Source organism: Myotis lucifugus, unplaced genomic scaffold (genome assembly GCF_000147115.1).
Source record: "Myotis lucifugus unplaced genomic scaffold, Myoluc2.0 scaffold_346, whole genome shotgun sequence".
In the NCBI taxonomy this organism is placed as follows: Eukaryota; Metazoa; Chordata; class Mammalia; order Chiroptera; family Vespertilionidae; genus Myotis; species Myotis lucifugus.
The window spans coordinates 255,538-276,273 of NW_005871394.1; the positions used below are offsets into that span (position 1 = coordinate 255,538).

General features: G+C 45.1%; 1 protein-coding gene across 1 annotated transcript in view; it reads left to right on the forward strand.

Moving 5' to 3' along the window:
• Positions 1 to 9,595, forward strand: part of TEK (TEK receptor tyrosine kinase) — a 107,717-nt gene extending 98,122 nt beyond the window's left edge. The window contains exons 19-23 of the mRNA XM_006101227.3: positions 3,474 to 3,544; positions 4,457 to 4,497; positions 5,325 to 5,421; positions 7,626 to 7,725; positions 8,552 to 9,595. Of these exons, the coding sequence (XP_006101289.1) occupies positions 3,474 to 3,544; positions 4,457 to 4,497; positions 5,325 to 5,421; positions 7,626 to 7,725; positions 8,552 to 8,626 (384 nt within the window). The 3' untranslated portion in view covers positions 8,627 to 9,595. The remainder of the gene's footprint in view (positions 1 to 3,473; positions 3,545 to 4,456; positions 4,498 to 5,324; positions 5,422 to 7,625; positions 7,726 to 8,551) is intronic.
• The last annotated feature ends 11,141 nt before the right edge of the window (positions 9,596 to 20,736 follow it).

Sequence of the window (20,736 nt, forward strand, 5' to 3'; positions counted from 1 at the left end):
GCTTCCCTGAGGCTGGGCTGCGGGGCTCGGGGTGGCAGTTCCTGTGTCCTTGCATGTGCTCGTGGGTCACTCAGTGGCAAGCTCTCCCTTTTCCAGGCCTGATGAGCATTGCCCAGGCTTGGCGCTCCTGGGACGGCTCCAGTTTTCCTGTGATACAGAGGCTGTTTGTACTTTGGGGCTCCCCTATTGCCTCCACACGGCTCAGGTTTCAGAGTTTATCCTCCAACGCAGGCTTCCTTTCTTTTCAATGCGCTTATTTTAGTGGCTGACAAGATAACACAGAAGCAAGATTCAAGAATGCTTTGAAAAGGAAATGACCTGTAGTTCACCACCGTGACACTTTTTTTTCTATTTTTTACTTATTGCCTCCCACAAGCATCCATGTTTTCACAGTTACAGTCACAGTGAACGGAGCCACTCAGACCTTTCCACTCCCTTGTTCAGGGTTTGAAGTGGGGTCCCTTTGGTCCTTAGAGACACCACCCTACCTGTCACCTTCTGAACCCACAGGTGCCTCCCTGAGGAGTAGCTCCCTAAGCTTTTCAGAATTTGTCCCTCTCAAAGCAGATGTTTCTCTGCTGGGCTTGTCTTTAAGGCAGCAGGACCCACCACCCACTGCTCCACTTCCCCCCTCCCCATCCTGTGCCACCTGGAAGTCTCCTGTCTCCCTCACAGAATCCCTTTCCTCGCTTCGCTCCTGCATTTGGGTGCCGTGGTCCCTAGGTGAGGGGTGGAGGGATGAGTACGAGTTATCCCACAACCTACTCACTTTATCTGGATGCTCTCAGATGTCCAAGGCGATTGCTGGTTTGCTTGGTATTTCATAAAGAGCAGGGATTTGTGTAGTCTTGGGGAGGTTAGGAGGAATTCTTAAAGGAACAGAGCACTGTTTGGGGCTTAACTCTATTTCCTAATGGCAGGGCAGTGTTCCCTGGTGGCATGGGGTCAGTGGAGGAATGATACAGGGATGAAGAAAGCAGCGGAGGAAAGGAGAAGGGATTGGAGAGGCTGGCAAGGTCCTTGCAAGAAGAGTGCAATGTAGAAAGACACCACCGGAGGGCAGAGTGGCTACTTTCTCTGGCCCATTTAAGTCAGATTTTCAACTTGCACTTTAGAACCAGCTGGGGAGCTTTTTAAAAATATAGATGCGGAGCCCAGCTGCTTAGAAATGCTGAATTAGTTGTTCTGCATCTCTGTGTGTGTGTGTCTGTGTGTTTTTAAAAAAATCCCAGGTGATCCTTATATAGGAAGTGTTGCCAACTAATGTACTAAGTGACATGGGATTTTATTTTCATTGATTAACATATGCTTTCCCTCATAATTGATTTTTTTTACTACAATGTTTTGTACTTTGTGCTAAGTTTGGAGATAAAGTAAGTCATACACAGTCTCCACCTTCAAAGAGCTCACAGGTAAACACATAATGAACAACTGTCATCATTAACACTTGCTGAGGGGGAGGAAAGCACATGCCATGGGAACACAGAGGACGCACAGCCAGGTGAGCCTATGGAAAATCATGGAAGGCTTCCTGGAGGAGGCTGAGTTGCAGTGGCTATTAGGTAGATAGCAGAGATGTGAGAATGGATTCGATGATCTGGAGGTGCAGGATGTCTAAAAGCCTTGAGGCAAAGGGAAATATGAGACATTTGGGAATTAGGTAATTCAATATGGCTGGAGTGTCATGCTGAAAAGAGAGTTAAAAATTCAAGGTTGGGGGAGGAAGAAGGGATAGTGTCTTCTTGAAAAACCTTGAATTCCAGCTAAGGATTTGGGATTCAACTAAGGATTTGGGATGTTGGGACAATAGGGACATGGAGAAATTTTAAGGAAAGGCACCACGTGGCTGTACTTGCCATTTGGAGTGACACTCTGCTTGTGGTGTGGAGAACAGACCCTTAGGGAGAGGAGGGTGCCATCCGGTAAAAGGTGACGGTGGCCTGACCCTCGGTGATAGCAGTGGGGACAGATAGCTGTGGACAGATCCGAAACAGGTGAAAACATGAAAAGTGCACAAGAAAATTAGTAGTTAGGAGGTATGAGGTCAGAAGCCACCAGGGAAGAGAAAGCAAAGTCAGAACAGAGAATGTGGGAACTATTTCCAGTCCTTATCTTTGCTTGGGGGAGAGAACTAGACTAGCAGGTGGGGATGTGGGTGAGGGGGGGATGGATGTACTATGAAGGGAGGTGGGAATGTTGAGAGTACTGAAGATGTAGATGTGACAAAGGACACTTCCATACCTGAGCCTTAAAGTATGAAATTCCTATTCAGGATTTATGAGCAGAAAGAGCTTCACAAAGACCTGGGAGAGAACTGAGCTTGCAGGCATGATCCTGGGCAGCGCTGGGCTCATGGGTGGGTGGTCTGGGAAGACGCCTGCTCCAGTGTCAGGAGGCTGAGGAAGAGCCCCTAAAAGACTCCTGACTGTCCCACCCAGCGAATGTGGCTGAAATGCCACGGTCAGCACCTGGACAGATCTCTGGCACAGGTATCTCTCTCTCAATAGGTTCATAGGATCCCTGGGGTGGGTGGATAGGGAGCCCCAAATCAGAGCAAAATTGAGGAAACTAGGAATAAAACTCAGAAGTCACATTCCCCAATGTCTAGTCCACATCTAACTTTTCCAAGACTGGACTCAATAAGCCAGAAAATGGGGATAGCCTAGAGGGCCAGGCCCCCAAAGTGTGAGTGAGTGTGTCTCACCCCACCTCCAAACCCCGTGTAAACCATGAGGTCTTTCCCTCCGCTGGTGGTACATCTGCACCCCACTCCTTGTGGCCTGCCATGCTCTCTCCTCCCCCGCCCACCTGAGCGGCCTACACATCTCAGAACCAAGCTCCAAGTCCCCTCCTCTGGAAATTCTTCCCCCACCTCCTGCACCGCCTTCGCCTTCCCACGTTACAATTTCAGTCTCGGTTTCTATGCCGTCTCCCCTTTCAAACCTCTGAGTGTCTGTGAGAGCCACACATTGAATAAAAGAATGGCCCTGGGCGGTGTAGCTCAGTGGTCAAGGGCATGTACCTGGGTTGCAGGTTTGATCCCCAGCCCCGGTTGGGGTGCATGTGGAAGGCAACCAATCAATGTGTCTTTCTCACATTAATGTTTCTATCTCTCCCCTCTCTCTCCTACTCTCTTTACAAATCGATGGGAAAAATAGCATTGGGTGAGGATTAATGAAAATAAAATGAAAGGAATAAGTGACTACAAGTACACACATACACTCACACCCATTTTAGTTCAGTAGGACCCCTGGAGGTAAGTAGGACTTACATTACTTGCATGTCTTTGAATTTGAAATCACACTTGTAGGTGGAACATATTCAAACATCATTGTCCCCACTTGTGAGCCTTCATTCCTTGTGTCTTTGGAGCTCACATACGGCTCCCTGGGGCCTGAGTGAGCCCCGCTCGGGGAAGCCAGCCTCATGCAGGGTCCTTCCTGTCCAAGTGCATCTCCCTTTGTTCTCTGCAGGGGCGGCTCCCAGTGCGCTGGATGGCGATCGAGTCCCTCAATTACAGCGTCTACACAACCAACAGTGACGTGTGAGTACGCCTCGCGTCTCTCCGGGAGCAAAGCTACTCAGTACATAAAGTCATAGACTAAATGGAGCCAGAGTGGCAGGGTCCGGGGGGGAGTCACGGAGGGAGGCTTGGGTTTCCTTCTGCTGGTCAAGGACAGACCTCATGGCCAAGGCTTGATGTCTAGAGGAGCAAGGGGCTCGCCGGCCCCCCTCCGGGGCTCCACTTCCAGACTGAGCTTGGTGCCTGAGACCCAGATAGCTGCTGAGGGTCAGGGCTGGCCGGGGGGTCGCCCGGGGGAGACCACCTCCCTTGCAGGCTACAGTGACAAGGCTCAGGCTGATGGTGGAAGGAAGGGGTGGGATTGAGACTTAGACCATCTTACCCACATGCCCTATTTTCAGGAGGAAAAATTGAGGCCGTGAGGGTTGAGGGGACTTGTTCTGGGGGTTTTCTTATGCTGGGGGTGAGGAGGAGGCTGGCAATTACTGTACCCGCACTGTGTGCAGGGCGCCTTTGAGGCGTTATCTCACATCTTGTCTGCATAGCTCAGACGTAGAAGTTGGCATCCCCACTTTCCGAATCATATAGGAAGGCTTGAGGGTGCAGTAACTTATCCCAGGTTGCATGAGCAGCAGGTGGCGGAGGTGGGATTTAACGCCAATTTGTCTGGCCTAGAATTTGACCTGCTTCCCATAGCACCACCTGTACTCTCTGCCTGAAGTAAGTGGGGCTCCGGCAGGATCGACCATTTCCCTGTTACAATCCCCCCCAGACCAGGAGGAGAGGAGCACGTGCTGTGTGCATGGGCCCGTCCCAGCGAGCAGACACTTAGCACTCTCTCTTCGGAGGGTCAGTCCTCCTGGCTGTGGGCAGACGATGACTGCTTCACTCTTTAAGGATGCTGATGATTGCTCTCCCACTTCCCGTCCGCAGATGGTCCTACGGAGTGTTACTGTGGGAGATCGTGAGCCTAGGTGAGTATCTGGGTGTGTCTCCCTGTGCCCCTCACTGTGGACCCCACAGGGACCATCTGTATGCGGTGCCACCAGGTGTCACTTGGAAACAGAGCCGTGTGGGTTTCCACGTGTGAGTGGGTTTTAGTCCCATGTTTCTCCATATCTGATGTCATGTGTCATTGTAACAACCTGGTGGCTATGAACTCTGTTATAGGTTAATTGTCCCCGCTTGTGCAAAGGTGTCAGCTCTTCCAGGTTTATTTCCGTCAAGGTGGTATGATGTAGTCGAGTAAAAAATCACATTTTGACGGCTACTGAATAGCCTGTGAGAGTGTGCATGCCCCAAAAAATAAATTGCACATTCATCATGACCCCAGTTTTAAATATTACACTTTAAAAGACTGGAAGGACTACAGAGAAGGGTAATAAAAGCTATTGTATTTTTTTTCTTCATACTTTTCTATATTTTCCTAGTTTTCTACAACTGTGTATGCTTTTAGATTTAAAATTAGACAGGAGCTGTTGTAGATAAAGCAAGAATCATGTAATGTAACTACTTCCAGTTAGGAAAAGGATACACCTGGTTGATACGATGGGTGTGCTGTGTGCGACAGACTTGGAAAGCAGTAGCGCTGTGAGGTAGGACGTGGATCTTTGCACTGTGGTGCCGTCCGTAGCCCAAGGCCAGCTTCGATTGCGGTGGGTGTGCTCAGAGAGGAAGGTCATGCTGGGTGTGCACCCTGACACTCTTCCTTCTCCCAGTCTCTTGGCTTCTGAGCCCCTGGGCAGAAGACTTTGGCTTCTGCACCGGAGGGGCTGAGGGCACGGTGTTTCCTGTCTTCCAGGCGGCACCCCCTACTGCGGGATGACGTGTGCAGAGCTCTACGAGAAGCTGCCGCAGGGCTACAGACTGGAGAAGCCCCTGAACTGTGACGATGAGGTGTAAGTCGGGCCTGTCCGAGGGCCATTTATCTTCGCCTGCCTGCTGCCTGTTTCGTGGGTAGAGAGATTCCAGGGAAGGGATTATCTCACTCCTGCACATATACATATACCTTCATGCACGCACACACTCATGGAGGTCACAAAGAGCAGCGATAATGGGTTCTTTACCCTAAGCTGGTTGTGCAATGGCAGGGAGGAGGAGCGTCCCAGGCATGGAAATCCAGGAGGAACTGAAGGAGACAGTTCTTGGGAAGGCTGAAGACGAGGTCAGCAAAAGCAGAAAAGATCCGAAAGTGATGACATTATTCACAAATAAATGTATGCAATCTTGAGATGAACTCTGGGGATAGAATTTCAGAGCTGTTACATAAGGAAGATGGATTTTTCTTCATGGGATTTCGCTTCTATAAAGATTACTTCCCACAGTAAAAATTACTCCGGGGGGAAGAATGATGAACTTCAGTGATAGTGGAATTCCCACGCCTGGCTAAGGGAGAAGCTGCCTAACTGGTGTGATTTGAAGAGTGGAAGGCTTTAGGTGGAATAAATAATTTATGTCTAAGCTGAGCCACTTCCAAGAGTGAAAGAGGGTGTAATTAGGTTCCCAGCACAAAAGACACAACCTCTTCCGTCCTGGGCAGACCTTGTGGTATGTGAACCATCTCTGGACCAAGTCTCCAAAATGCCACCTTTTGAGATTCATCCCATGAGGAGTGAGCTTTCTCAGTTATTATGAAACTTCTGTTAAAGTACAAACAGTTCTAGAATCCTTGACACCCAAGGCCAATGGCTGAGAGTCTGTGCACATTAGGTCCCCGGAGGCACTTGTTCAGTATGTGAAATCTTGAACCCCACTCCCAGGCATTGGTTCAGAGGGTCTAGTGCGGGTTCCCAGAATCTGCATCCTGATAATGCAAGTAGTTCTGGCCACATCTGAGAAAGTACTGCCTTCGACCATGCTTCCCAAGCTATGTTTAGTAGCCAGAGCAGCCTCATTTGCCTGCCTCGTTAGGCCTTTATTGGAATTTTTTTCTTTTTTCAAGGTCCCAGCACGGTGGGTTGGGGTGACAGCCCTCCTCCCGCCTGGCAGAAGGCCCGCTTTCTTGCTGTGTCCTCACATAGCAGATGGGCTGGGGAAGATAGAAGAGGAGAGGGAGAGAGAGAATAGGAGCGAGGGAGTGGAATTTTTATCTTTAGATACAATCAGTAGGGTGAATAATCTTGGGAGGACACATGTATTTACATTGTCCTCTAGTCAAGGGCATCCAGGGATTAAGCATGAGGATTCCAGTAAACACCCAGGGGTCTGCACATGCACAGACTTGTTTGGAAAGGTCAAGGAATAATTAGGGGCACCGCTTTCAACTTTCCCCTAAGTCTCCCCTAAGTCGGAATTCCGATAAACAGGCCAGGTGGCCTTCCACACACTTCCCTTTTATCAGAATGTCCTCCTTACAAACTTTCCAACCAAGTCTCTGTGCTCCCCAACACATAGGTCGATGCTCAACCACTGAGCCACACCAGCCAGGCTGTTTGCTTGTTTTTAATGGCAGGATTTCTCAAGATTTTACTAGCTGATCCCTAAGAGCAGTGGTTCTCAACCTTCTGGCCCTTTAAATACAGTTCCTCATGTTGTGACCCAACCATAAAATTATTTTCGTTGCTACTTCATAACTGTAATGTTGCTACTGTTATGAATCGTAATGTAAATATCTGATATGCAGGATGGTCTTAGGCAACCCCTGTGAAAGGGTCGTTCGACCGCCAAAGGGGTCGCGACCCACAGGTTGAAAACCGCTGCCTAAGAGGGATATGCAGAAGTGGCAATTTTGCACACTTACTTGAGCTTGAAGCCATTTTTTAAAAATGAAACACTAATACTTTGAGAGATGTAGTATTCCAAGGAAAATGCTGCCCTAGAGACATAACTCAGTTCTTTCCAGAAGAGCTGAGGCCAAGATCCCCAGGCATGGTACCCAGGGTGGGCGTCAGATCTACGGGGAGAGGAAAGAGGGCTTGGACAGGGAGGCGGGAGGCCTAACAGGAGCTTCCCAGTGCTGTACCCCCATCTCCTGCTGCCTAAGCTTAATGACCGTGGGTTGCATGGCCACATTCTCTCCTCTTATTTCCATGCTCTGCACCTGGCCAGGCCCAGGACTGCAGCACAGGCACTGAGTTAACCCTTTAACCCTTCATTTTCAAAGGTATGATCTAATGAGACAGTGTTGGAGGGAGAAGCCATACGAGAGGCCCTCATTTGCCCAGATTCTGGTGTCCTTAAACCGGATGTTAGAAGAACGAAAGGTGAGTATGGTGTTCAACGAGGGGCTCTTTCATTGGAATTCCTCATGTGCCCAGTGTGGCGAATAAAAATAGTCTGATGCGATTTAACAAGTTCCTCTGGGCACAGCCCTAGGTATTATAGGGACACAAAAGATGTGGCCCCAACCTTGAGAAGATACAGTTTGGGAGGAGATAAGATCTCTATACAAGATACAGTCACACACAGAACAACATATAAAATTAGCCTATTTGAGTTAGAAGGATTCTTAAATCTTATCAGCCTGGGCCTTTAATTTTATAGACGAGGAAACAGACTCAGAGGTGAAGGTGACTTGCCCAAAGGCACACAGCAGGCAACACCAGAGCATGGTCTGCAGGTTACTAGGGGGAGGGTCAAGAATTCTATAAACATTTTAGAAGGTAGCTGGCTCGATGTATCTGGAGTTAAAAAGATGAATCTAAGTCAGGGAGATAGATTTTGACGTCATCCAAACCCAAGTGGTGATTAAACCAGAATGAGATGCGGGTTTGATGACACGGGTGCCGTGAAGGTGAGAAGTGGGCAGAGGCAGGGGCCTTAGCAGCCAGAACACTTCAGGAGGGACCAGTGAGAGACAGTGAGAAAGGGAAGCTCAGAAACGGGGAGAAGTGAGAGGAACATTTACTGGCAGAAGTCAAGGGGTACACACAGTCCAGAAAGAAAGCTGTCAAATACAAAAGGAACCGAGAACAGAAAAGGGTCCCCCAAATACCTGGTGTTTGAATGGAAACAAGCAAAGGACAGCAGAGAGTTGCTGTGACTGCCCCCGTGGAGGCGGCCGCCTCTGAGCCACTCTTGTTCTTCCAGACCTACGTGAATACCACGCTGTATGAGAAGTTTACCTACGCAGGGATCGACTGCTCTGCTGAAGAAGCGGCCTAGGGCAGGCCTCCACCATCTATGTATTCTGTCGCCCCTTCACGGGCACCAGAGACCCTTGACAGCCAAGACAGCAAGCGAGCCAGTGCCAAGGGAGGAGACGGAGAACAGTGGAGTGTGTATACTGCTGGATGTCTGGGACTTTCACACGAAGACCCGTGTGTGAAGCTACAGCACACTCTGACTCTACATAGAACTGTACATACTGTTTTGAGTAAGAATGGGCTGAACTCAGAATGCCCGTTTGTGGTTTCATATGCAATAATATATTTTTCTAAATATGTGGATTTTAAAGACAGGTGTGAAAGTACAATGACTGTAATGCATAACTCATTATTGTCCTAGATATTTTTGATATTTACCTTTATATTGAATCCTCTAAAATGTCTTGCTGTATAGAAGTAAAATATTGTTAACAAACCTAACACTGACCCTGAGAGCACAGGTAAGAAAAGTGTGGGAATTGTAGGAGTCTTAATAGGACATGGGTTAACATTAAAGAGATGGAAAAGTCCAGGTGATGACATGTAAAGCAGATTCTCCTGTCTCTGAGGCTTCTCCCTCGCCGGTAGCAGCCATCCAATTTCACAGTCATTTGACAACATGCTTAGTGCCCATCAGTCTGTCCAGAACATTAACATCTAAAAATAGACTTAAGTCTCATTCCTTACATGCCTAAAACCTTTTGACATGTATAAATAAGTTTGAAAGATAAATGAATGGGATTTGGTTTTTGCTTCTCTGGTAACATTGATTTGTGTATTTGAAGACATTAAAATAGGAAGCCTGGAGTTATATTTGGGAGACATGTGACATTTATCATGTCAAATTAACATACCTAATGTATTGCACATTGTAAAAACTTTGTTTTGACCCGTCGTACGTTTACTGTTTATACTGTAGGCACATGTTACACTGAGATCATGTAGTAAGTGAATAAATGTCTTGCCTACCCACTGTTTTGCCCAGCAATGTGTCTCATAGGTGTTTCCAAATGTCTGCATTGTACTTTATAGAAAAACACCTTAAATCGTCATTCTCTAACTTGTCAGTAACATGCCTGTAGAGCAGTTGCTGGAATTCTCCATTCGGCGTGGTATGTCAAGCTCACAGATTGGAAACGTCTTCCAGAATGTTCTACTAGTCCGTGTTCTTGCACCAGAGCAGCACCCCACTGGGAGTGGTCCAATGAGAACCCAGGGCTTAGTGCTGGATTCCCTTCTAATTGTGTGATGATGCTAAACAGTCAACATACCGCCTAAAGTTCCACGTTCCTGCCATCTAACCCACTGTATGCGTTCAGCAGCAAGGACAAGGAAACTGAGTTTACCCAAAGGATCTTCATTCACAACAGCATATTCAAGGGGAGACAGAGGAAAAAGCAAGACTGCTGGTAGGCCACTGATTTAACCAGTAAGTGGAACCTCGAATGAAGAGCCGTTGAAAATATGTCTAAATACACTTGACCCTTGAACAACGTGGTGGGCGATTAGGGGTGCCAATCACCTGTGTAGTTAAAAATCCATGTATATAATATTTGACTTTCCCCCAAATAATCTGTCAACCTGAGGCCTTACTGATAAACAGTCAATGAACACATATTACATATGTATTAATACTGTATTACAATAAAGTAAGCTAGAGAAAATTTAAGAAGAAAGTCATAAGGAAAAATACATTTATAGTCTTTGTTTTAAAAAAACAAAACTCTATGTGTAAGTGGACCCATGCAGTTCAAACCCCTATTGTTCAAGAGTCACCTACATACAACAGTTCCTTTTGCTTTTCACCCAAATTATGTAGTAGACAGACATACTCCTGGTTACTCTTGGTTTGCATGTACACAGAACTGAACAAGAATACGATCTGAAAATACAGATAATTTTGCATATGGTTTTAGAAAGCACAGTAAGGTTTTTTCCTATTATAGTTGGGTTTTATCTATTTAAAATAATTAAAAATTCCATCATTATGACTTTATCTCACATCAAGTATGTGACAAAAGAGATGGCTAAGTACTATGGTAGCATGAAAAAGGTATTCAGTGATAATTAAATTCTTGTAAATTCAAAATGCCCACACAGCAAACCTAAGGTATGCTTCCTGAGGGCATATCACAGTCAACTATCAGAAGGCGACTAATTCCCTTTGGTGTCAAGCTACAACACCCATCATTCTGTGACTCATCTACACCATGTCAGAGGAACCTCTGTAGCCTTGTAGCATGTTGCCAGATTAATATTGAAGATCATGGACTTTTACTCAAAGGGAAATTGTCAAATTGAATAAAGCCATTTAGTTTCCACATTACCAAAGAGCAATTAAGAAAGAAAGAACCTCCTCAAAGAGATTAGACACTTCAGGTATTGGGAATATAGATTAGAACTCACTATGTTTAAAAGAGCCATAGGATATTCCCTTTAAAAAGAAAATCAGTCCTGGCCGATTTAAGTCAGTGGTTAGAGTGCCAGCCCACAGACCAAAGGGTCACGGGTTTATTCCTGGTCAAGAGCACATACCACAGTTGCAGGTTCATCCCTTCCCTGTGTAGAAGGAGGTAACCAAACAACATTGATATTTCTCTCTCTCCCTCCCTTCCTCCCTCCAGCTCTCTCTAAAAAAAGTCAAATCCTCTGGTGAGGATTAAAAAAAAATCAGCGAATTGTTGATATAAATTAAAATCAAGTAACAGAATGTAAGATGGGAAACATAAGAATCTTAGAAGAATCCACAGGCAGCAAAATATCAGACATATGTCGTAGCAATATCTTTACCGATACAGCTCCTAGGGCAGTGATGGCGAACCTTTTGAGCTTGGCGTGTCAGCATTTTGAAAAACCCTAACTTAACTCTGGTGCCTTGTCACATATAGAAATTTTTTGATATTTGCAACCATAGTAAAACAAAGACTTATATTTTTGATATTTATTTTATATATTTAAATGCCATTTAACAAAGAAAAATCAACCAAAAAAATGAGTTCACGTGTCACCTCTGACACGCGTGTCATAGGTTCGCCATCACTGTCCCAGGGCAATGGAAACTAAGGCGAAAAGAAACAAATGGGACTACATCAAAATTAAAAAGCTTCTGCACAGCAAAATAAACCATCAACAAAACAATGAGAAAGCCCACTGCATGGGAGAACATATTTGCTAATGTTATATCCGATAAGGATCTAATCTCCAAAATTTATAGGAACTCATACATCTTAACAAAAGGAAGATAAACAATCCAATCAAAAAAAATGGGCAAATGACCTAAGTAGACACTTTTCGAAAGTGAACATATAGAAGGCCAAGAGACATATGAAAACATGCTCAAAGTCACTAATCATCTGAGAGATGCAAATCTAAACAACAATGAGGTGCCATCTCACACCTGTCAGAATGGCTATCATCAACAAACGACAAGTACTGGCGAAGATGTGGAGATAAAGGAACCCTTGTGCACTGCTGGTAGGAATGCAGACTGGTGCAGCCACTGTGGAAAACAGTATGGAGTTTCCTCAAAAAATTAAAAATAGAACTCCCATTTGACCCAGTAATCCCACTTCTAGGAATATATCCCAAGAAATAAAAAACACCAATCAGAAAGGATATATGCACCCCTATGTTCATAGCAGCACAATTTACAATAGCTAAGATTTGGAAACAGCCTAAGTGCCCATCAGCAGATGAGTGGATTAAAAACCTGTGGTACATCTACACAATGGACTACTATGTTGCTGTAAAAATGAAAGAACTCTGACCATTCGCAACAGCATGGATGGACCTGGAGAGCATTTTGCTAAGCGAAATAAGTCAGTCGGAGAAAGATACATATCACACAATCCCACTCATTTGTGGAATATAATCAACAACATAAACTGATGAACAAAATAGATCCAGAGACAGAAACATCGAACAGACCGTCAAACTTCAGAGGGAAGGTAGGGGAGGGTGAGAAGTGGGTAAGAGATCAACCAAAAGACTTGTATGCATGCATATAAGCATAACCAATTGACACAGACACTAGGGGGGGTGAGGGCATGTGCTGAGCGGTTGGGAGTGGCTGGGGAGAGGTCAATGGAGGAAAAAGGAGACATACCAGTATGTAATACTTTATGCAATAAAGAATTAAAAAATAAATAAAGTAACAGGACACCACTTAGAATAAAAACACATTACATAGCAGCCAAATGACCCAAACCCTTATGTGAACAGGATGCATGGAAAAGTTTACATTTACTTCCATATATTTTTGTAAGGAAAACCTTTACTTCTATTTGTCTGTAGGAGAGCTAAAGAAAACTGTTAAAAGCATCTTTAACAAAATTGTAACTCCAAGAAGAATGATGGTGTTAGGTATTTACAGAAAAAGATGTAGGTAACCTGAGAAACAATCTTTGTGAATGTCATGGACCCATTCCTTCAGCTGTGAACCATCTTCCACTGTGATGTGCACACTACCTCTGAAGGTGAGCCAAAAATTCCAACTAACCTCAGTCCTCCCCCCACCGCCCAGTCACAACTTGAGAAACCACTGTGCCAATTTAACCTTTAAGATGTAATAAATAAACTTCGACAGCAATTTCCCTCCTCCTTGATCTGAAACTGTCAAGAAACCTCATACCGTGATTGACCGAACTCTATTGCCAGCAGCGGAGGCCAGGGGAGTCACGGACACCATGATGCCAAGATATTCTTGGGCAAAGTGATTTCTTCTTTCCTCTCAGATCCTCTTTCACCTTCCATAGGACCAGTTCCATGCAGGCATTTTCACTTGAATTGTGACCTCCAAACAGTGCAGAATATAAAGTAACACATGAGACACAAGATGGTTTATTGTGCTGTTATGCATGAATGTTCTCAAAACAAAGCCGTTTATAGCAAAACTAGAGGCCCAGTGCATGAAATTCGTGCACTGGTATAGGGTCCCTAGTGGCTGCTGGCCGGCTACTCCCTCCCTTCCCCTGGCTGGCCCCGCCCCCTAGTCAAACTCCCGGATTAACTCCCGGTCGAGGTGACAATTTGCATGCTATGCTTTTATTACATAGGATTAACACTGCCACTTACCAAAATATGATTTTTAACACCTAAAACAACCCCTAATGATTGCTATATAAATGTTTTCTATAAATTCAGAGTAGCAAGCATCTCCCTTTTTCTGTGGGCCATGTCGTGCCACATGGTCACTTCCCTGCTGGGACTGGATAGCATATCAATAGCTTCTCCATGAACCTCTTTTCCAGGGAGATATATAAGAGCAAAGTGATGCCCCCCCCAAAGGAGATCTGGCAAGAAGCTGGAAATATGGAGTGCTAGAAAAAGTACACTTCTCTAAACAAAAGAATGACATTAGATACAAGATTATATGGCTTTAAGAGTAGATGAAATTTACCCAGAATATAAAGCCTATGGATCTGATGAGAAAAGTGGTGTCTGAGATTAAGTGAGAAAAATCACATGATCCATAATTCTAAAATAGGATAAAATCTGTATTTTGTAAAATTAATAACAGAATTAGAGGAGTATCCCATGTATTAAATATATTTAGAAACATAGCATTGTAACACAATTAACTTTCTTTCTTATTGTATACATAGGTGGGGTCTATATGGGAATGTACAAATATACAGAGTAACTAACCTCCATCCCAAGTCAGGCATTGGTAAACTGTGCATATTGCAATGCCACTAACAGGTAGTTGATGGCGGTACCTATTGTACTTGACTAACTTGTTTAAAGTTGATATATTTCATCAGAAAAAAAAGAGAAGTTCTGAGAGCAAGACATACCAATCCAGTATAAAGCAAGCACACATATAATGAACCTACTGATTTGAGCTATACTTCTAACAGCACGCACACATACTTTACTCAGGGTGAGATAACGGAGCCCAATCAGTTTTAGAATCTCATTTGGTTTAATAAAAAGCACGTATGAAAAGAGGTCCTCAGCAAAATTTAGAATGGAATTAGCTCTCCATACCCACTGAAGTTTTATGCACGAGTTCAAAGGATGGGCCGCCTGCTGAACCATTCTCTAGCCACCATTCTCAGTGTAGCTGCTGAGATGCCTGTGGAACAACTAGGACTGTACCACGCAGTGGGCCTGTGATGCTTACATACACAGGCAGCTGCTTTAGTCTCCACGGGTTTAGAGAACCCACAGAGAAGACCCACTATAAGCATTTCAGACAGCAGACTTTAGCCACAGACGCTGGCTTGTTCAGTCAACTCAGACTCAGGATTCTGATATTAATCATAAGCAAACGGTTCTTACCATTATTCGGAATGATTCTCTGCAGGTAGTCAGCCGCGAGACTGTTAAGGGGTCTTTGTGAGGCAAGCCTAGCCGATGAGGAAACAGAACTGTTGTGTCCACAATCGAAGTATGAATTAACTGTCAAATGAAAGACAAACCTATCAGAAGCTCTTCCCAAAGAATAAGGATGATGATAGAAGCAACACTAACTGTAGCAGAAGTAACTAATACAACAGCAAGTAACAGAGCAGTTATGTGAGTCACTACGCACTTTACATGGATATGTCATTACAACTTGCCAAGTAACATAATGAGGTATTTTACTGTGCCTTTTTACAGGCAAGGAAACAGGCTTTGAGAGGTTAAGAAAGTTGCCTAACCTGAGTTAGTTGAGTAGAAAGAAATCAAATCATGAGAGCACCACTAGGGGGCAGCATAAGCACAGAGAGATTCCACCAATGACAGGGTATAGGAAGAGCCAGGCTCCTCCTACTTTGTGACCAGCTGAGGGGCACACCTCAGTTCAGTGCATGTCCTTTCAGTGGTTTCTGATCTGTCTCTGTGGAGGACCATGGACAAGTGCTCAGTTCCATCTAAGTCCAAATGCCCTGTGCTCACAAATGAAGTGGAATCCATTTTTACTGTGATTTGGTAAAGCCTGAAATATGACAGGATAGACATAGGGGAGAGGGTCAGGTAACAGCCTAGCAAGTCAGGTACCACTTTGGGTTCATCCTTAGGAGAGCTGTAATTTGAAAAGGCACTGAATAAGATAGCCTCAGGACAAGCGTAGCTTAAAGAATGACTGAGAAATGATGAGTTGGAAATGTCATGTTTAGCACCTACTACGCCACACCCATAAGCACCTAAAATTGTCATTTGATGTGCCAACCACCACAGGGGCACTGGTTCCTAGCTACAAGGTACTGAGTAAATAAAAGAAGGTGATGATGGAAACAGAAAAATGGAAATGACTTATTTGGATGAAGAAACAGTCTGGTTACAAGGAATGAAGGAAACGCGATGCTTTGAAATTTTCCGCTCTGGGTGACAGGCGGCATTAAGTGGCTGTGAGAAGTCCAGTTTGAGATGTGATGTTTCCGAGGTGACAGAAGAACATCCCTGTGAAGAGCTTTCTCACAGAAAACTGATGTCCTCAACTCTCTTTCCCACAGTTTGGTCAGGTGTCCGTGGAAGCACCTTCTGGGCTTATCTGTCACACACAAAGGTAACACTATGGTGTGAAATAAACATCTACACTTTGGATAGCAGCTTTACAGAGAAAAAGGTGAGCACATGCCTATGAAAATTAAATGGCCTTACTTGTATTCTTTCACTGAAAAACCAGCCCTTCTCTGTATGAAGGCAAGTCCTAGGGTGGCTGAAACAAATCCTCAGCGAAGACCCCCAAAGTCCTAGATCTGTGCTGTGTGGCGAGGCAGCTGCAAACACAGCCAGCTGTGGCTATTTCAATGTGAATGAAACGAGACGAAAACATTTTCCCAGTTTCATTAGACACATTTCAAGTGCTCAAAGCTATATGTGGCTAGTGAAATACTGGATAGTGAAAATGTAGAACAGAAGATTGTAGATATCTAGAATGGATAGCTAGAGCAGCCGTTGCCAACCGGTGGTCTGCGGACCACTGGTGTTCTGTGAGGTCCGAAAGGTTGGCGACCGGTGATCTAGAGCACTGTCTTTGAACAGGGGTGGCCAGTAAACTAAGTGTCAAACTGTAAATATTTTAGGCTTGCAGTCCCTGTCAAAACTACTCAACAGCCTCCATGTACTGTGAATCAGCTATAGAAAAAACGGAAATGAATGGGGGCGGTAGCTCTGTCCCAATAGGAAATGAATGGGTGTGGTAGCTCTGCCCCAATAAGATATCTTCAAAAACAGGTGGCCAGCATGGGTCACAGTGTGCTGACTCCTGTTCTAGAACACAGAGCAAAGGACAGACCATTTTAACCTGGAGAGTATTCAAGGTGATAGTTTCAAGCCTGTCATGCCAAGAGAAAGGAACATGACATTTGATTCTGAGCCCACCTATAAAATGTACTTGATTTAATGTAAAAAAATCTATCTCCAAGTATGTGAATAAAATAACTTGATAAACTTAGTCCTGTTCATTTGATAAAGACAATGATTTTGTTTTATCATCATTGATGGCAGCCTTTCTTTCTAATCTTGATTAGCCAAATGATTGTAGTAGCTCTTATACCGCACCGACAGGAATTCTTGTCATCTTGATCAGCAAATCAAGTATTAATGGTAGCACAATGTTAACGAATACCATCTTAACATAGAATTTTGAAAAAATATGAGCCTGTAGTTCTTTACCTTTAGAGTATGTAGACTATGTTCATAGCTATGTCCAACTAGTACAGTGTCAGCACTGAAGAGGTTCAACAAGATGGCTTGCACATCGCGGATTAATGTTTTAGTGTTCTTTAAGTTATCCTCCACCACACCGGAAAACCTACCCCATAAGACACATAATGCATATAAGTCAAGGATATACCTCAGTGGATTTCATCCTTAGTTAGAACACATTACTCACCCAATGTGATAAAGATCACAGAACAAAACAGAGATCTTACTTGTATGACTGTCAACTATCTCTTTACCAGGTTATACTGGTAACCTAATAAAACTTATAATTTGGAGCATGGGGAAAGATATTATTGTAAATTCATAGAGTTCCTTTATCCAGTTTAGTTAAGGAATGTGATATATAATCAAATATTTGGATTAAGAGGAAATTATCATAGAGCACTAGGGTTCATTTTATAACATTTTTAAAAGAATGCAATGCATTGAATGCATTTGAAGTCTTTTATAAGATTCGGTTTCTTTTATGTAAATGTAAGCCCTTCAGTTATCATTTGCTACTATGAATTATCAATAAGTACCAAAGTATTTTCTGACTTGTTCCAAGGAGTTAGGAAAGATCCCATTAAACCCATAAAAGACTAAGAACCAACAAGAGTATAACTTTAAATATATTACAATATTACCTGTCAATTATATCCCAATAAAGCTGGGGGGGGGGGAGCACAATAGATGGGACTGCTAGGATATGGCCAAAATGAGTGGGCGGAAAAATCAAATGAGGTCAGGAGAGAGATTAGGACATAAAACTCAATTTCTGATAACAGCAACCTTTATTGAGTGTTTATGCATATAACACTTTTTCTGAATTGTGAGGGAATTTAGGTTAAAAAATCCTTACTGGCTGGCCAGTGTGGCTCAGTGTTTGAGCATCGACCTATGAATTAGGAGGTCATGGTTCAATTCCTGGTCAGGCCATATGCCCTGGTTGTGGGCTCCATCCCCAGTATGGGGCATTCAGGAGGCAGCCGATCAATGATTCTCTCTCATCATTGATGCTTCTCTCCCTCTCTCCCTCTCTGTCCTTCTCTCTCCCTCTGTCTCTCTCTTGTCCTCTCTGAAATCAATAAAAAATATATTTTAAAAAACCTAGTTAACAGAATTCTCTATAATTATTCAATATTTATCATCAAAAATTTTAATTTATATGACCACCTTACTTCGTGTTCCAAAATTATTAGACACACACACACATCTATATGTATAAAAACCTAAGCGACCATTACAACTGAATGACCGGAACGAATGGAACAACCAGTCGACCAGTAGCTATGATGCACACTGACCACCAGGGGGCAGACACTCAATGCAGGAGCTGCCCCCTGGTGGTCAGTGTGCTCCCACAGCCAACCAACCTCTCATGGCCCCTAACTAACCCCTGGTCGGCCAGGCTCCCCCATTGGCCCCGATCAGGGGGAGGGGACAGCTGGCAGCTCTGCAGCCCTCCCCTGACTGGCTGACTACCTCTGCAGCCCTCCCCCCTCCCTTTGCCAGCAGCCCCCCAATAGGCCCCATCAGGGGGCTAGCCAGCCAACCTCCTGGGGTCGCTCCCCTGGCCGGCTGGCTCCTTGATAAGCCTCGATCATTGGCCAGACTGAGAGACCCCATCTGTGTACGAATTCATGCACCGGGCCTCTAGTCTATCTATACTAATAAAAGTGTAATATGCTAATTAGGGTGGACATCTTCCGGATGTCCATCTGGACAAAGTCACAGTGGCTGCGAGGCCCAGGGCTCAGGCAGCCGTAGGCTCAGGCAGCCGTGAGCCCTGGTGGCTGTGAGGCCCGGGGCTCAGGCTTCGCAGCTGCTGCAGCTGACAGTAGTAGCAGCAGCGGGGCGATTGGAGCGGCGCCTTCCCCTGATCAACTCGGTCGCCTTCTGCAGAGGGAGGCCAGTAGGACATCTCCTGAGGACTCCTGGACTGTGAGAGGGGGCAGGCTGGGATAAGGGACCCCCCCATGCACGAATTTTTGTGCACTGGGCCTCTAATATATATATACCTAATATGCAAAGTGTCCCCTTGGGAGTTCGACTGACTGGGAGTTCGATCACTCACTATGACATGCGCTGACCACCAAGGGGCGGTGCAGAATGAAGAAAGGCCCTTGGCCAGCAGCCGGCAGCCAGGGAAGGGAGGCCCCTGCCAGGAGCTGGCTGCTGCTAGGGACCTTACCTCTGCTCAAATTTCGTGCACTGGGCCTCTAGTATTATATAACATGATATTGTATATATTGTATAGCACTATATACAGTGAGTGGCCAGATTATTATGACCACCTGACATTTGTAGGCAAATTAGCCGTACACTGCATTGTGTGGGATATGGAAGCCAAAGGCCTGTTTGAACACCTTTGCTGTCTGCAATTACCAAGATAAAATGTCTCCAATTCGCATAGGAACACAAGGATTGGACAGTCGAGCATTGGAAAAAAGTCATGTGGTCCCATGAATCACATTTCCAGTTGCATCATGCAGATGGCAGAGCGAGAATTTGGCAGAAACAGCATGAAAGCATGCACCCCAGATGCATGAGTACAACCCTTCAAGCTGGTGGGGGCAGTGTTATGGTTTGGGGCATGTTTTCCTGGCATGATTTGGGCCCTTTAATTCGTGTGGAACAACATCTGAATAGCACAACATACCTAAGTATCGTTGCTGATCAAGTTCATCCTATCATGTTGATGGCGTATCCCAATGGAGATGGCTTCTTCCAACAAGACAATGCACCATGCCACGGTGCTTGTATTGTGCAGGAGTGGTTTCAAGAACATGAGGGTGGCTTTACCTTGCTTCGGTGGCCCCCACAATCACCAGATCTCAATCCAATTGAGCATTTGTGGGACGAAGTTAAAAGAGCCATCAGGCAGCTGGTTCCACAACCATCCAATCTCACAAAACTGAACAGTGCTATTCATCAGGTATGGTGTCAGAGTCCTAGCATCACCTTTCAACATCTCATGGAGTCAACACCAAGAAGAATTGCTGCAGTATTGAAGGCAAAAGGTGGCCCAACAAAGTACTGATGGGGTGGTCATAATAATCTGGCCACTCAGTGTATAGTATATACACTGCTATTATATAATGCATATCATATATTCATTTATGTGTGTACAAATAATATTTGTTTATATATATACTAGAGGCCCGGTGCACAAAAATATGTGCAATGGGGGGGGGGGGGGGTGGTCCCTCAGCCTGGCCTATGCCCTAATGGAGTCTGGGACCTCTTGGAGGAAGTCCACCTGCTGGCTTAGGTCCGCTCCCTGGGGGATCGGGCCCAAGCTGGCAGTCAGACATCCCTCTGGGAGCCCTCAGAAGGATGTCCTCTTTACCAGCAGGGAGCAGACCTAAGCTGCAGTCGGACATCCTTAGTGCTGCTGAGGAAGCGGGAGAGGCTCCCGCCACCACCGCTGTACTGGGAGCCATCAGCCTGGCTTGTGGCTGAGCAGAGCTCCCCCTGTGGGAGCACACTGAC